At 49.2% G+C, this 15482-nt stretch overlaps 1 protein-coding gene across 1 annotated transcript; it reads right to left on the reverse strand.

Annotated features, from left to right (window-relative positions):
• Positions 1 to 424: 424 nt before the first annotated feature.
• Kiaa2013 (KIAA2013 ortholog) lies at positions 425 to 8541 on the reverse strand. Its single transcript, XM_004657377.2, has 3 exons — positions 7509 to 8541; positions 3375 to 4228; positions 425 to 1093 (listed from the first exon to the last, which is right to left on the reverse strand). Exons 1-3 carry the CDS (start codon positions 8539 to 8541, stop codon positions 1076 to 1078), a joined length of 1905 nt encoding a protein of 634 aa, XP_004657434.2. The 3' UTR covers positions 425 to 1075.
• Positions 8542 to 15482: the final 6941 nt, after the last annotated feature.

The following is a 15482-nucleotide window of genomic DNA, read 5'->3' on the forward strand; positions in this document are numbered from 1 at the left end:
TCCCAAGGACTTTAGGTCTCCCAGCATAAACCCCCTTGCAGTCTGCCTGGCACACCACATGCTGACTTTGGTGTTTTCATAGCCTTCTTGGTATAAAGGTAAGCAATTCTATTACTAGTATGTCAAATGTTGGGTTATGCTGAGTGCCTCTAACAGCCCCTTTCTGATACCTGAAGTGGGCAGAGGCCCAGCAGAGCTTTTCCGCTGCCATCCTACCTACAATCACCCAGAGCTGGAGGATCCAGACCCTTGGAAGGGAAGAGAAGACCCTGACTGGCCAAGCCAGCAGCCACATGGGGACATGACTGGCACTCTCACAGCATGGCAATGTGGAGTGTCCTTCTTCAGACCATGCTAAATCTAGTGATGGAGGAAGGTGTGATCAATGTGTCCAGGGGTTTCAACCACACACAAACCAATCATGGAAGCTTGAAAGATATTTATTTAAAAAAGAACAAAAAAGCTTTGGTATTTCAAAACCCAACAATCATCCATCACTAGAAAGTTGAATACCTTCCCCAAGGCCAGAAGTACAAAATCACAGGTCCCACAGGCTCAAGGTAAGAAAGAGACGTGCAAACCAGGGGAGGGCAGAGAGCCTCCAGGTGCCACCAAGGTGGCAGGGATCAGCCATCACCACCAACATTTACAATCTAAGGTGGACAAAAAGCCACCCAGCAAAATATCAACAAAAATAAATTAGAAATCCATCAAGAAAGAATACATTAAATTAGGAAAAGAACACAATTCTTCCTAAACTAGTCTTTTTAAAAGAGAGTCTATTTCCTGGGATAGAAAAAATAGGGGAAGTGGAAGGAGTGAGTTCAATTTCAAGTATTTTCCCTACAGGTTCATTTTATTGACTGGAAAGCTTACAGAAGTCCACTGGCCCTCCCTCCCCACTGACAGCCCTTCCAGTGCAAATTCTTGTACCCTCAAGTGCTTCTGCGTCACTGTCCCCCACAAGGCACAAAGGGTTGGTGCTTCCAAAGGATCCCTTGTTCACTGCAGTAGCAGGATGCTCAGTGCTGGCATCGTGTGCCGACGGAGGCCGAAAGCAGGACTCGCAGTTCACTCAAACACTGGGATCTTCCTGTTCAAGGATCGAAACAAGGGGTGTTACTGTCCACCATTAAGCCATGGCTCAGCTATAAAAACATACAGGGAATGAACTTGGTGCGGTGGTGCAGGGCACGCCTTTAATCCCAGCACTCGGGAGGCAGAGGTAGGAGGATTGCCGTGAGTTGAGGCCAGCCTGAGAATACATAGTGAATTCCAGGTCAGCCTGGGCTAGAGTGAGACCCTACCTCAAAAAAAAAAAAAAAAAAAAAAAGAAAACAAAACAAAACAAATAACAACAACAACAACAAAACATACAGGGGAAAACCAGTCATGATGACACATCCCTCTAATCCCTCCACCTAGGAGTGGAAGTAAGATCAAGTGTTCAAGTCTAGTCTCTTCTACCTAACAAGTTCTAGGCCAGCCTGGGCTACTTAAGAAGACTTAAACATACCAAGACAGAAACATCCAGAGAAGCAGGGTATATATGGGGACATCCTGGTGGCATCTACCCCAGCTCACAGCCAGCCTACAGATAATTTGTGCCCCAGAGCCAGGCTACAGTTACCTCTTCGAGCTGATGTGGCATGCTCTCTGGACTCTGGCCTGAATGTGAGGGACATGGGCAGTTCCCCAGGGAAATGGTTTGGCTGGTCTTCCCCAGTCATGTGTGGGGGGAATCAAGGGCACATACAAGAGCAAGTACAAAAAAAAGCCAGAAGCCAGCAGGAGATCTGTTCCAGAGGCTGCAGCAGCATCTTTTCTTCCACAGCTGGCCAGGAGAAGCTACTTGGGAATGCCCACTGTCCTGGGCTGTGAGACAGCCACCTTGCTAGAGCCCACAGCAAGGACCTGACTTCGGAGGAGATGGCAGGGCTCTCAGGGATGAGCTCAAGGGCACAACAGCCATTCAGTTAAGAGGTCTGTTGCTTCTAAGTGCTCAGGTATGGGGCAGGGCAATGGCTCACAGGTTAAGAGTGCTTGCTGCTGAAGCATGAGGAACTGGAAGGGCTTGGGAATGCTCAAGTTCGATTAACCAAGAACCCACATAGAAAAGCAGGGCATGGTCACCCACATGTGTAACCCAGTGGTGGCGGAGGACCAGAAAATTGCTGGAGCTTGCTGACTAAAAAAATAAAAAGGCAACCCAGATTGAAGGAGAGACTCCCTGTCTCAAAGAAGTACACAGTTAAGAGACAGAGAGGGCCCTGGAAGTTCTCCTCTAGCTGCAGCCCCACCCCCACCCTGACGCCACACACACATGAACACCACACATAACTCACTACTACACATACACAGAGGAGGGAGGGAGGGAGGGAGGGAGGGCGGGCGGGCGTGCATGTGTGGTGGCACACGCCTTTAATCCAGCACTTGGGAGGTAGAGGTAGGGGGATCGCCATGAGTTCAAGGCCACCCTGAGACTATATAGTGAATCCCAGGTCAGTATGGGCTAGAGGGAGACCCTATCTCAAAAAAGTCAAGAGGGCTGGAAAGACAGCTTAGCAGTTAAGTACTTGCTTGAGAAGCCTAAGAACCAAAGTTTGAGGCTTGATTCCCCAGGACCCACATAAGCCAGATGCACAAGATGGCACATGCATCTGGAGATAGTTTGCAGTAGCTGGAGGACCTGGTGCACCCATTCTCTCTGTCTGTCTGATGCTCTCAAATAAACAAATTTAAAAAATAATTAAAAAAAAAAAAAAAGAGCTGGAAGCCCAGCGTGGTGGAGCATGCCTTTAATCCCAGCACTCGGGAGGTAGAGGTAGGAGGATTGCCCTGAGTTCGAGGCCACCCTGAGACTACATTGTGAGTTCCAGGTCAGCCTGGACTAGTGTGAGACCCAACCTCTCAAAAAACAAAAACAAAACAAAACAAAAAAAGTGGGAGGGTGTCCTCTATTGCTCTTCTGTCTTGCTTCCCTGAGGCACGGTCACTCATTCAACCTGGAGCTCCCTGTTTTTCAGTCAGTGACCCCACTGATCCAGTCCTTGGCCCCTCAGAGCAGGGGTTATAGGCATAGGGAGTCATAACCAGTTGTAGGTGAATCATGCGTAAGCAGCAAGAACACTTATCCACCAAGCCATCTCCCCGGCCCCCCAGGTTTGTCTTGAATTCACAATCTACCTGCCTCAGCCTCCTGACTACTGGGATGACAGGAACGTGCCACCATATTTGCTCCACTCTCTGGTGCCAAGAGCTGTGCGCACCAGCCTGTAAGGAAGGATACACCATTCCTGCCCACCAGGCCACCCTCCCCAGACACAGGACTGGGAGTGGCAGAGCCTAGAGCTGTAAGGACAGGGGTGGCCTACCTTGCTCCTGAAGAAAGGTTTGGCTCCAGGCCCACAGTACTCGTTGTAGATGAGCTTGAAGAGGAAGAGGTGGAAAAGAGTGATGAGGGAGGCCACGCTGAACCAGAAGAGGAACGGCAGCCCGGGGTCCTGCTGGGCCATGTGCTCATCATGGGCCAGGATGGCCTTGAGGTGCAGCGTGTGCCGCAGATCCTGCAGATGTGTGAGGTCAGTGGAGATGTACAACAGTGGTGTGATGGGCTGTGTCACCATGACTGAGAAGGTGTGGCCCCCTGGTGCTGAGGTCAGCTCCACGGGGTCCTCCAAGCAGCCCGCCTTGCACGCATAGACCTTGACAGACTGGCCGCGGGACTCCACGGACACGTGCAGGTAGGGCTTGCCCGCATCGTCCGCCAGCACCGCTAAGTCGATGTGGTCGTTCTTGTAGCGGATGCCGTGCAGTGCGTAGCTGTTGTGCAGCACGTCAGGGTCGGCCTGGAACTGCAGGTGGTTCTCTGTGAACTGAAGGCCTCCGAAGCTGAGCACCATGCCCTGCAGGATGCCGGGGGCACCCACTTTCACCAGCCCCTTGCAGCCACGCTTCTGGAGAGTCAGCTTCCACAGGTCGGACAGCTGCAGGATCTGCTGCACAGAGGAGAGCTGGCCTGGCCACAGGTTCTCGGCGTGCATGGTGGCGTGGCCGCTGAAGCAGTGGTCCTCGTAGTTGAGCGTGGCCTCCATGTGCTCCCGCTCCTTGTGGCTCAGGGAGGGGCTGAGCAGTGGGGCCGGCGAGCAGGAGAGCATGTAGTACAGCGTAAGGTTCACGGTCAGAGCTGATGGCGTGTGGCTGTCGGTGATCTTCTTCATCTCCACACCTGGAACAACACAAAGGCTACAGCGCTGAAGGGAAGCCGGGCTGGGGCAACATGGAACAGAGGGCACATGCAGCAGAGGAGCGGAGCTTGGGCTCCAGTGCGGAAGGCAGCAGTTGCTGTCCCCTCCAGGCATGGAAGTGTCATCCTGCACACCTAACACGACCAGTTGAAGTTGCAGGGCCTCCTGCCAGAGCTGAAGACTCGCACTTAGGACTGGCCCCCAACCTTGCAGCCTGGGACCACTGCCAGTGGTGCCCTGGGCTGTCCTATACCTCTCTCCAGAGTGCTGTAGCTTTTCAAAACATCGACTTACTGATCTTACTGTATTGAGACGGGGTTTCACTATGTAGCCCAGTGATCCTCCTGAGCGCTATTACTGGCATGAGCCACCATGCTCGTCTTAGAACTGTAGCTTTGGGCCGGGAAGAGGGCTCAGCAGTTAAAGGCTCTTGCTTGTAAAGCCTGCCAGCCAGGATTTAATTCCCCAGTACCTATGTAGAGGTCAGATTCATCAGCAATGACAAGAGACCCTGTCTCAACAAAAATAAAAGCCCAAATATGATGGAGAATGGAATTTCAAAGAGGAAAGTGGGGGGGGAATTACCATGGGATATTTTTTTATAATCATGGAAAACGCTAATAAAAATTTAAAAAATAAAAAATAAATAAATAAAAGCCCGAGCACAGACAATTACTGTGACCTCCAGGAGCACACAAATAAATAAATAGGTAAGTAATGAGAGGCTGGGCTCAGCAGTTAAGGCACTTGCCTGCCAGCCCAGGTTCAATTCCCAGTACCCACATAAAGCCAGATGTGCAAAATGGCCCATGCGTCAGTTTGCAGCAGCAAGAGGCTCTGAGGATCTCATACTCTTTCCTTCTCACTCTCAAATTAAAAAAAGAAGAAGAAGAAAAGAAAGAAAAGGAGCTTTTATGACCCTAAATTTTAAAAATCCTTGACGTGAAAGGCATGGTAGCACATGCCTTTAATCCCAGCATTTGGAGGCAGAGGTAGGAAGATCGCTGTGAGTTCAAGGCCACCCTAAGACTACATAGTGAATTCCTGGTCAGCCTGGGCTAGAGTGAGACCCTACCTCGAATTCCCCCCGACAAAAAAATGATCATCTGGTTTTTTTTTTGTTTTTTTTTTTTGGAGATAGCCTCTGTAGTCCAAGTTGGCCTTCCTCAGGTTGTCTCCAAGCAATTGCTCATGAGCCATAAAGTGAGACCTCCAAGTCCCACTTCCCACAGCCAATCCATGCTCCAGTGGTTCCACCCCCGCTACAAAAAAATATTTTCCCTTACTCTCCATAATTACAGCCAAGCTACCTTCTCCCTCTCCTGGGTTCCTGAGAAACCTCTCATCTCCACGCAGCCAGTTTTGTCCCTTCAGTCTATAGGGCATGTAGGGCCAATGACATCTTTTCAAATGTGCATCCGATTCTGTTTCTCCTATTTCCCATCCTTAGGATAAACCTCCCAATCCTTATCCAGGTCTTCAAGGCCACCAACCCTGCCCTTGCTTCTCCTTAGGACTATCTAACGTGTTCCCTCCTGGGGTAGCTTCCAGCCTGAACACTGACTGGCTGCTTCTTGCCACTCAGGCTTAGTGTCTGAGCATCGGTTCAGCTGAGCCAAGGACCCATCCCATTTCATCACACCATTTCACTCTTCTCCACGGCATGCATGTGGACAGAAGATGCTTGGGGTCTCAGTTCCAGCCTTTACCCTGTTTGGAACAGGTCTCTCTTGTTCACTGATCCAAGCATCACACTCACTGGCCCAGGAGCTTTAGGATTCTCCTGACTCTGCCTCCCATTGCTACAGGTCACGGGATTTATGTTCTGGGGATTCGAACTTGGAGGGCTTGCAAAACAAAACAAACACTTTTTTTTTTTTTTTTGGAGAGAGAGAGAGAGAGAAATAAGTAGGGAAAGAGAAAGAGAGAATGGGCACACCAGGGCCTCTAGCCACTGCAAATGAACTCCAGATGCATGCGCCTCCTTGTGCATCTGGCTTACATGGGTCCTGAGGAATGGAACCTGGGTCCTTTGGCTTTGCAGGCAAGTGCCTTAAACACTAAGCCATTTCACCAGTCCAAAACAAACACTTCCTAAATATTTGTTTATTTGAAAGGAGAGGAAAAGAGAGGAGAGGATGGGTGTGCCAGGGCCTAGAGCCACCTTGTACATCTGGGTTACATGGGTACTAGGGAATCGAACCTGGGTCCTTAGGCTTCACAGGCACGCTAAGCCAACCCTCCAGCCCCCATAACAAGCACTTTTAACCACTGAACCATCTCCCCAGCCCTTCAATGGCACTTAAAACAAATTTTTGTTTATTTATTTGAGAGCAACAGACACAGAAAGAGACAGAGAGAAGAAAGAGAGAATGGGCGCACCAGGGCCTCCAGCCACTGCAAACAAACTCCGGATGTGTGTGCCCCCCTTGTGCATCTGGCTAACGGGGCCCTGGGGAATCGAACCTCGAACTGGGGTCCTTAGGCTTCACAGGCAAGCGCTTAACCCCTAAGCCATCTCTCCAGCCCTTTTATTTTTAAAAGCCATTTTTGTTTAATTTCATGTTCCTAGTCTTCAACCAGAAGGAACAACAACTTGCTCTGCCCACTGGTCCTCCATTTGTCTAACAGCCTCGGGCAGAAGCATGTAAACACCTGTCTTATGATCTAAACTCTCTCAGTGCAACCAAACACCAAAGTTCAGACAACTGCACCTCGGGAAACCAAAACCCAGCCCTATGAGAAGCATTCTCTTCCTCACCAGTCATTCAGGGAAAAGTTTTCACTTGGCATGAACATTCCAACCTTCCCAAGAAATAGCAGCACCACAATGGTAGGGCACAAACACATCTCAGCCTCAAACGTCAGGACAAAAGTCCAGGCCAAGCCCAAAGCAAGCACGGAGGCTCAGGAGCCTGGGGATTCCCTGGTGGGTTTATGTTTTACGAACTGACTCTAAAACACTGCACCTGTTCACCCTTAAGAACCAGACAGACCCAACCTTCACACTCACATCTTCATGAAAACCCCACAAACGTCCTCTGCCTCTGCGGCAGGCGTAGAGGTAAGACCACAAATCCGACGTCACACAGCTACCAAATCATGGGGCACATATTCACCCCCAACCGAACACTGAGACCAAGTTAACCTTTAGCGTTAACTAGCACTCACTTCCACAGACCGTGGTGGTGGGGGACAGGATCTCCACAGGGACCCGTGTGCACAGTGGTGCAATTACACTAAGCCCTCTCCAGGCCTCACCTGGGCTGAACAGCTGAGCCCATAGGTGCTGGTGGTCCTGAAGCAACTCAGCCGCAGGCATCTCCAAGAGTTCTAGCATCTCCTTCCGGGCCAAGTCCTGCAGCGTCTTGAGCTCCTTGGTTGCTTTGCTTTTAAGCCCCTGGGGGCTAAGGGGGCCGGAGACATGTACCACCCACAGCACGGTCTCATCCAGCTGTGTCTTGGGAGCCACTTGGAGTCGGTTCACTAGCTTCTTGGCGGCCACCACGACCAGGTGCACCATGCCCGTGGGAAGCGGGGTGGAACGCCCCGAGTAGAGGAGGAACTGATGGTCTCCGACTTTCTCCAGAGTACTGGCGAAGGACTTGGGGACGGGGCCCGCGGTGGGGCCCACAGTCTGCAGCGCGGCCACGCGCTCCGTGGGGTTGTTGAGCTGGATGCGCTGCGCGTAGACGTGAGGTCGGCCCCGGTGCGCGAGGAAGTCCTCCTGAAGCAGCACGCAGTCACGGCCAGAGCCCGAAGCGAGGCCCGAAGCCGAGGCGGGTCCAGGGCCAGCGGCGACAGGACCCGGGCCCGGGGTCCCCAGCTGCAGACAACGCACCCGACGCAGCAGCCCCTCGCGCAGCAGCAGCGCCGTCTCCCCGGCCTCGGCCAGCACGCTCAGCGGACGCAGCTGCACGAAGGGCACGAAGTCCGGCGCCACGGCGGGTTCCCGTTCCCCGGGTGTCACCCACAACCGGTTGGCGGCCACGTCCAGAGCCAGGAAGCCGTTGGCCACCAAGGCCGGCACGCCGGGGCCCAGCCGCACGGCCTCGCCTCGCTCCCGCAGGCCGCGCCAGGCGCGAGTGGCCGCCTCCAGGCAGCCGGAGGGTTCGGCGGCGCCCGGCTCGCCGCGGGCCCAGGACGGCAGGCGCAGGCCCCCGGCCGCCCGCCGCGCCCCGGAGCCCGCGAACCACAGGAGCAGCAGCAGGAGGCCGAGCAGGCCGAGCAGGCGGCGGGCCCAGCTGCTCGACAGCAGCCCCGGCAAACCCTTCAGGCGCTGCTGCAGCCACATCGGGCCGCCGGGCGCGGGCGACGACGGCGCGGGGGGCGGCCGCCGGGCCCGCCGCCCAGCTCACCCGCCCGGCCGCCCCCGCCTCACTCCCCGGCCCAGACCGCCGTGCCCTACCCCGATGCCCGACACAGCCGCCTCGGCAGCCGCCACCACCGCTTCCTCCTCCTCCTTCTCGGTTACCTCTGCGTCGTCGAGTGACGCCGGCCGTAAAGCGCCGCTAAGTCTTTTGCGACAGATGGAAAAGAGGCGGGCGGAGGGAAGAGCGAGAAGGAGGCGGAGTCGTGCAGGGGGCGTGGTGGTCATAGAGCCTCTGGGGGCGGGGCGGGGCGGAGGCCACAGTTGTGCAGGGCCTTGTGGAGAGAGGTGGTGAAGTCCAAATATGTATATGTATATATACCTTTAATCATGGGAAACTGGGCGTGGTGGCGCAGGCGTTTAATCCCAGCACTAGGGAGGCAGAGGTAGAGGATCTCGGAGAGTTCGAGACCACCCTGAGACTGAATTCTACTCAGCCTGGGCTAAAGTGAGACCCTACCAGAAAAAAAATAAAATAAAAAATCATGGGCTGGGTCAGGCGTGGTGGCGCACGTCTTTAATCCCAGAACTCAGGAAGCAGAGATAGGAGGATCGCTGTGAGTTCGAGGCCACCCTGAGACTGCATAGTGAATTACAGGTTAGCCTGAGCTAGTGAAACCCTACCTCAAAAATCTGGAAAACTAAAACAACAAAAACAAAAAAATCGTGGACTGGAAAGATTGGTTAAGGTGCTTGCCTGCAAAGCCAAAAGGACGCAGGTCCAGGGACCCAAGACAGATGCATGGAGTTCTCTAGCCACTGGCTAGAGGACCTGGTGCACTCCCCCCTCTCTATCTGCCTCTCCCTCCCCCCTCCTCTCCCCCCCTCTCAAATAAATAGATAATAATAAAAACTCTTTAAAAGAGAATATCTTGCCAGTAAGTTAAAAAGGAGACATAAAGGGAAGAGAAAGGAAGGGTACTTAATAGGTTGATATTGTATATATGTAAGTACAATGATTGAGACGGGGAGGTAATATGATGGAGAATGGAATTTCAAAGGGGAAAGTGTCAGGGGGGAGGAAGGGAATTACCATGGGATTTTTTTTATATTCATGGAAAATGTTAATAAAAATTTAAAAAGAAAAAACAAAGAATGTGTTGGGAATCCCACTGTACCCATTAGACTGTACGATGACTGCATGTTAACATATAATGAAGTAAAAATAAATAAAATGAGAATGAAAGGAAAAAGAAGAGAGAGAATATCTTGCTAGGTGTATTGGCACACGTCTTTAACCCACCCAAAACTCAGGAAGCTGAGTTAGGAGGATTGCTATGAGTTTGAGGCCACCCTGAGACTACATAGCGATTTCCTGGTTAATCTGGGCTAGCCTAAAAAAGAATATCTTATTATAAAAAAAAAATCATAGAGCAAGCCAAACTGAACACATGTTGGGCTCTGTTTGCTACTGATGGATTCAACAGCTCCAAAGTTAAAACAATAAAACTATGTTTTTGTAAAACCAATGATCCTAAGAAGCAAAGAAAAAAATGTAACTTGAAGCTTATGGAAAAGCACTAGAAAAGGGGGGGGAAGGATAGGAGAATGGAAGAAGAAAGAGAAAGAGAGAAAAAGAAAAGAAAGAAAAAAGTAACCAGTGAAAACTATTTCCTAAGAAATATTTTGTTAACAACTCTTCCAGAGCTGGCTGGCTGCACATACACCAGATGGGGACAAATCCAGCCCAGCCTGTCCATTTTGGCACCACGCAAAGTCATTTTCTTATTGTCATTCCTGAATTTTACCTTTATTTTTATTTTGGGGTTTTACCTTTCTTTTCTTCTCTTTCTTTCCTTCTCTCTTTCTTTCTTCCTTCTTCCCTCCTTCTCTCCCTCCCTCCCTCCCTCCCTCCCTCTCTCTCTCTCTCTCTCTCTCTTTCTTTCTTTCTTTTGTCTCACTCTAGCCCAGGCTGACCTGGAGCTCACTCTGTGGTCCTAGGCTGGCCTCAAACTCACAAGGATTCTCCTACCTGTGCTCCCCAGTGCTGGGATTAAAGGCATGTACCTCCACTGATGGACAGCTTCTGAGTTTAAACTTTAAATAATATGAGCCATTAAGGTCTACGTTGAAAATGCCTATAAACTGTGAATCATCAATGCAAAAAGAAAAAAAGCAATTTTGCTTTCTGTCCGGGGAAGGAATTCAGTGTGAGCACCAGAGCAGACAAAGGGTGATTGTTTCCACTTTGGTTTCTGGAAATTCCAAAGCCAGACAGCCAGGTAAACTTTCACAGTTGACAACTAAATGGTCATTTAAGGTAGCTTCTTATGGGCTGTGAAGAGACACAGAAACATTTGCTGAGGTCTGGGCCACTGCCCCACTGGAAATTGCTGGTGTGGATAATGGCTACTGTATGCTCATCCTGTTTTTAGTTAATTTAATTTTTTTGTTTTTTAAAAAAATATTTATTTATTTGAGAAAGAGAGAGCAAGCAGCGCCTCTAGCCACTGCAAACAAACTCCAGATGCATGTGGCCCCTTATGCATCTGGCTTACGTGGGTCCTGGAGAATCGAACCAGGATCCTTTGGCTTTGCAGGCAATCACTTTAACTGCTAAGCCATCTCTCCAGCCCTGTTCTTCTTCTTTTATCTTTTGATTTTTTCAAGGTAGTCTCACTCTAGCCCAGGCTGACCTGGAATTCACTATGTAGTCTCAGGGTAGCCTTGAACTTGCAGCAATCCTCCCACCTCGACCTCCTGAGTGCTGGTATTAAAGGCAAGCACCACCACCCCTGACTCTTGTGTATTTATTTTTTATTTATATATATATTTATTTATTATTATTTTGTTTGTTTTTTCAAGGTAGACTCTTACTCTAGCTCAGGTTGACCTGGAATTCACTACGTTAGTCTTAGGGTGGCCTTGAACTGACAGCAATCCTCCTACCGTGTGCCATCATGCCTGGCTTTGTTGTCCATTTATGTTTTGAGACTGTGTCTTGCTGTATTGTCCACACTGACCTTGAACTCCTGGGCTCAAGCCATCCTCCTTCCTCAGCTTCCCTAGTAACTAGGATTGTAGGCATGGGACGTGGAGCTGCCACAGGCAAGTGTCAGCCACACGGCCACAGCAGGGGTCATGAGTAAGAACCTGGTATTGGGCAACATGGATTTGATTCTTGGCCTGACCCTTGCAAGCAAGTTAATTAATTAATGTTCCCGGGGCCTCAGTTCCTCCACCCATAAGATGTGATCATAAGACAGAGAGACTGTTGGATAGGTACATGAATAAGAGACTTAAATGGGATAGGTACATGAAAGCCTTAGCACTGTCGCTTGCTCTGGGCATTTGTTATTTGACTTATTTTGACTAAGGTACATAGAATACCTGTGCATGGTATGTAATTCAAAAAGTGTAAAAGACAGCTGGGCATGGTGGTGCATACCTTTAATCCCAGCACTCGGGAGGCAGAGGTAGGAAGGTCACCGTGAGTTCGAGGCCACCTGACGCTACACAGTAGAGTGAAACCCTACCTCAAAGAAAAAAAAAAAAAAAAGCCTAAAAGACAACTGGAAACGTGTTTTCCTGTCATCATGAGACCTTGGGTGCCATCCCCAGCACCCTGTAAGCCAGGACTAAAGACACACACTTGTAACCCAGCCCTTAGAAAGCAGAGACAGGAAGACCAGGCCAGAGTGAAGGGTGACTTGGCTCCCAGGGCTCAGCCTATCTGACTGCTCCTTTCTCCCTTTCCCCTCAATGCTATCTACTTCTTGGACATTCTTCTAGATATTCTACTTGCTTACAGATATAGACTCACATTTTACCCTATCCAGAAATTGTAGCCTAGGACTTAGACTTGTACCCTCCTTTTTTCACTTAAAGAAAACAGCTCAGAAATACTGCTGTTATAACTGGGGCTGAGTGCCAGTGAAAGGGGACAGTGTGCCTCGTGGCTCAGAGTGTGTCTATCCCACAGAGATTGTGACTCCTTCTCAAGCCAATAAAGGAAAAGAGTAAAAGAACAGGACCTCTCATTTTCCCACACTGTGCCTGGAGCTGTCTCACACCTTCCCAGCAAAGCAGAGTCCTGTGCCTTTAAGCGCCCATGGCACGTGCAGCACGTACTAGAAGCAACATCTGGGCGGAGCTACTTAAAAAGACAGACCTTCTTGGATAAAACTTGGACCTGGTCCAAGTTCTAACAATTTGGTGAGACAAACAAGAAAAGGATACCTAAGACATGAGAGACGGCTTTAGCAAAGTGCATCTTTCCTCCTAGAGAGGTGGGCAAGTCTTCAAGAATGACCCCGTTTCTGAGTTATGACTCTGGAGACGGTTACATACCATTGCCCAGGGATTTTCTTTCTTTCTTTTTTCTATCTATGGTATAACATTATAGAGAAGCACCGTGAACTCCAACAGTTGGAGTAGACTCTGACCTCCCTGAGGCAAAGGGGGCGGGGGAGGACTGCCTGACTCAGGGGTCTTGGTGAGTGTGGAATGACAGGGAGCTTGGAAGACTGACCTAGACAGCACAAGCTCCCTGGATCTTCCTCTGCTCATCCCTGCATTTCCTCCAAGGGTTTGGAACCTCAGACTGCGTCCTGAATCCAAAACATCCGCTGGATGCTGGCACAGTGTTCTGCCCCCAGCTGCAGCAGCTCCCAGCCCAGAGGAGACAGAGTCACTGGATTCAGCTCACACCACTTCCCCAGCTTGCCTTTTTTTTTTATTTGTTTATTTTTATTTATTTATTTGAGAGCCACAGACAGAGAAAGAGGCAGATATAGAAAGAAAGGGTGCGCCGGCGCCTCCAGTCACTGCAGACGAACTCCACATGCATGCACCCCCTTGTGCATCTAGCTAACGTGGGTCCTGGGGAATTGAGCCTCGAAGCAGGGTTCTTAGAATTCACAGACAAGCGCTTAACCACTAAGCCATCTCTCCAACCCCCCAGCTTGCCTTTTGACCTTGAGTGTGTTGTGGAGGTGTCCCAGACCTCATTTCCACCACCTGTAAAAGTGAGTAAATTTCTGTAAAATGAGATGACCGCCAGGCTCCCAAACTGTGCCCATCTTCTAAAAAGAACACGTGGGTAAAGAAAGAAAAGAAAATTTATATTTAATTTTTTTAATATTTTATTTTATTTTTTTAGAGTCCAGAAGCAATTTATTTTAAATCTGTTCTTGGTAATTTAACATCATCTCAGAGTCTATGGACATCCAAATATTTAATGACCATAAGCACTAGAACAGTTACTGATTTAGAATTTAGTTACACATAAATACCAGACTACATGAAACAGAACACGTGACATGACATGGCTGGCCAGCATTAGACATGACAAAAGAGCATGATTAGAAAGCTGTCCTTTTTAAGATTTTACTTATACTTCAAATTAATGAAGACTTAAGTTAATACGATATTTTAAAATTCATACGAGTACTCACTTGTGAGCCAATGTTTTCATATCAGCAATCAGCAATATGCACTGTTTTCAGTTTGAATTTAAAAGTGACCCCCCTTTTTTTTTCATGAGAAGCTGGTGTCACAAAGAACAGCTTATGTGGCCACTGTTAAATGATGGCCCACATTGTGGAGAATAAAATACCAAATGTTAGGAAAAACATCTGAGAGTGACGTGAGTGGGAGAAGACGTCCACAAGAGCTGAGGCGGATGCCGAGGGGTCGGAATGGCTGGGCATGGTGAGGGAGAGGCAGCTGTGGCGACAGAGGGGGAGTTTAGATATAGGTCAAGACTTTTTATTGGAAATAAAGGTTGTCTGAAATAAATTTTTTTTCAAGGTAGGGTCTCACTTTAGCCCAAGCTGAATTTTTTTTTTGGGGGGGGGAGTTTAAATATTCTATTTTTATTTATTTAACAGCATAAAAAAGGCAGAGAGAGAAAGAGAGAGAGAGAGAGAGAATGGACGCACCAAGGCTTCCAGACACTGCAAACAAACTCCAGATGTATGTGCCACCTTGTGCATCTGGCTTACATGGGGAATTGAACCAAGGTCCTTTGGCTTTGCAGGCAAGTGCCTTAACCGTGAAGCCATCTCTCCAGCCTGAAAGTTTATATTTAAAAAACGGAGGGCCAGGAGTGGTGGCACACGCCTTTAATCCCAGCACTCGGGAAGTGGAGGTAGGAGGATTGCGGTGAGTTCAAGGCCACCCTGAGAGTACATAGTTAATTCCAGGTCAGCTTGAGCTACAGTGAGACCCTACCTTGAAAAACCAAATACATATATATATGTGTGTGTGTGTGTGTGTGTGTGTGTGTATACACACACACACACACACACACACACACATATAAACATAAACAAATAGGGGGGCTCTGGGCATGGTGGTGCATGCCTTTAATCTTAGTTCTTGGGAGGCAGTGGTAAGAGGATCACTGTGAGTCTGAGGCCAGCCTGATACTATGTAGTGAATTCCAGGTCAGCCTGGGCTAGAGTGAGACCCTACCTCAAAAAAAATAAATAAATAAAAATAAAAAATAAAAAAAAGAAAGAAAGCAAAAAGAAAAAAAAAAAAGAATGGCTAAAGGCACTTGCTTGCAAAGCCTAACAGCCCAAATTCAATTCCCTCATATCCATATAAAGCCAGATGCACAAAGTGGTGCATATGTCTGGAGTTCCTTTGCAGAGGCAGAAGGTCTTAGTGGACCCACCTCCCCCTCATATAAATCAAAACTTTAAAAAAATTATTTTTATTTATTTATTTGAGAGCAACAGAGAGAGAGAGAGAGAATGGGTGCACCAGGGCCTCCAGCCAGTGCAAATGAACTCCAGACGTGTGCACCCCCTTGTGCATCTGGTTAATGTGGGTCCTGGGGAATCTAGCCTCAAACCGGGGTCCTTAGGCTTCACAGGCAAGTGCTTAACCACTAAGCCACTTCTCCAGCCCCAATAAAT

The sequence above is a fragment of the Jaculus jaculus genome, chromosome 5, assembly GCF_020740685.1.
Source record: "Jaculus jaculus isolate mJacJac1 chromosome 5, mJacJac1.mat.Y.cur, whole genome shotgun sequence".
In the NCBI taxonomy this organism is placed as follows: Eukaryota; Metazoa; Chordata; class Mammalia; order Rodentia; family Dipodidae; genus Jaculus; species Jaculus jaculus.

Excerpts from the sequence above, each read along its gene's own strand:
- Kiaa2013 (XM_004657377.2), bottom strand. The coding sequence starts at position 8,541 with ATGTGGCTGCAGCAGCGCCTGAAGGGTTTGCCGGGGCTGCTGTCGAGC. Across the intron at positions 4,229-7,508 it reads GGCTCAGCTGTTCAGCCCAG|GTGTGGAGATGAAGAAGATC; the intron begins GTGAGGCCTGGA and ends GTGTTGTTCCAG.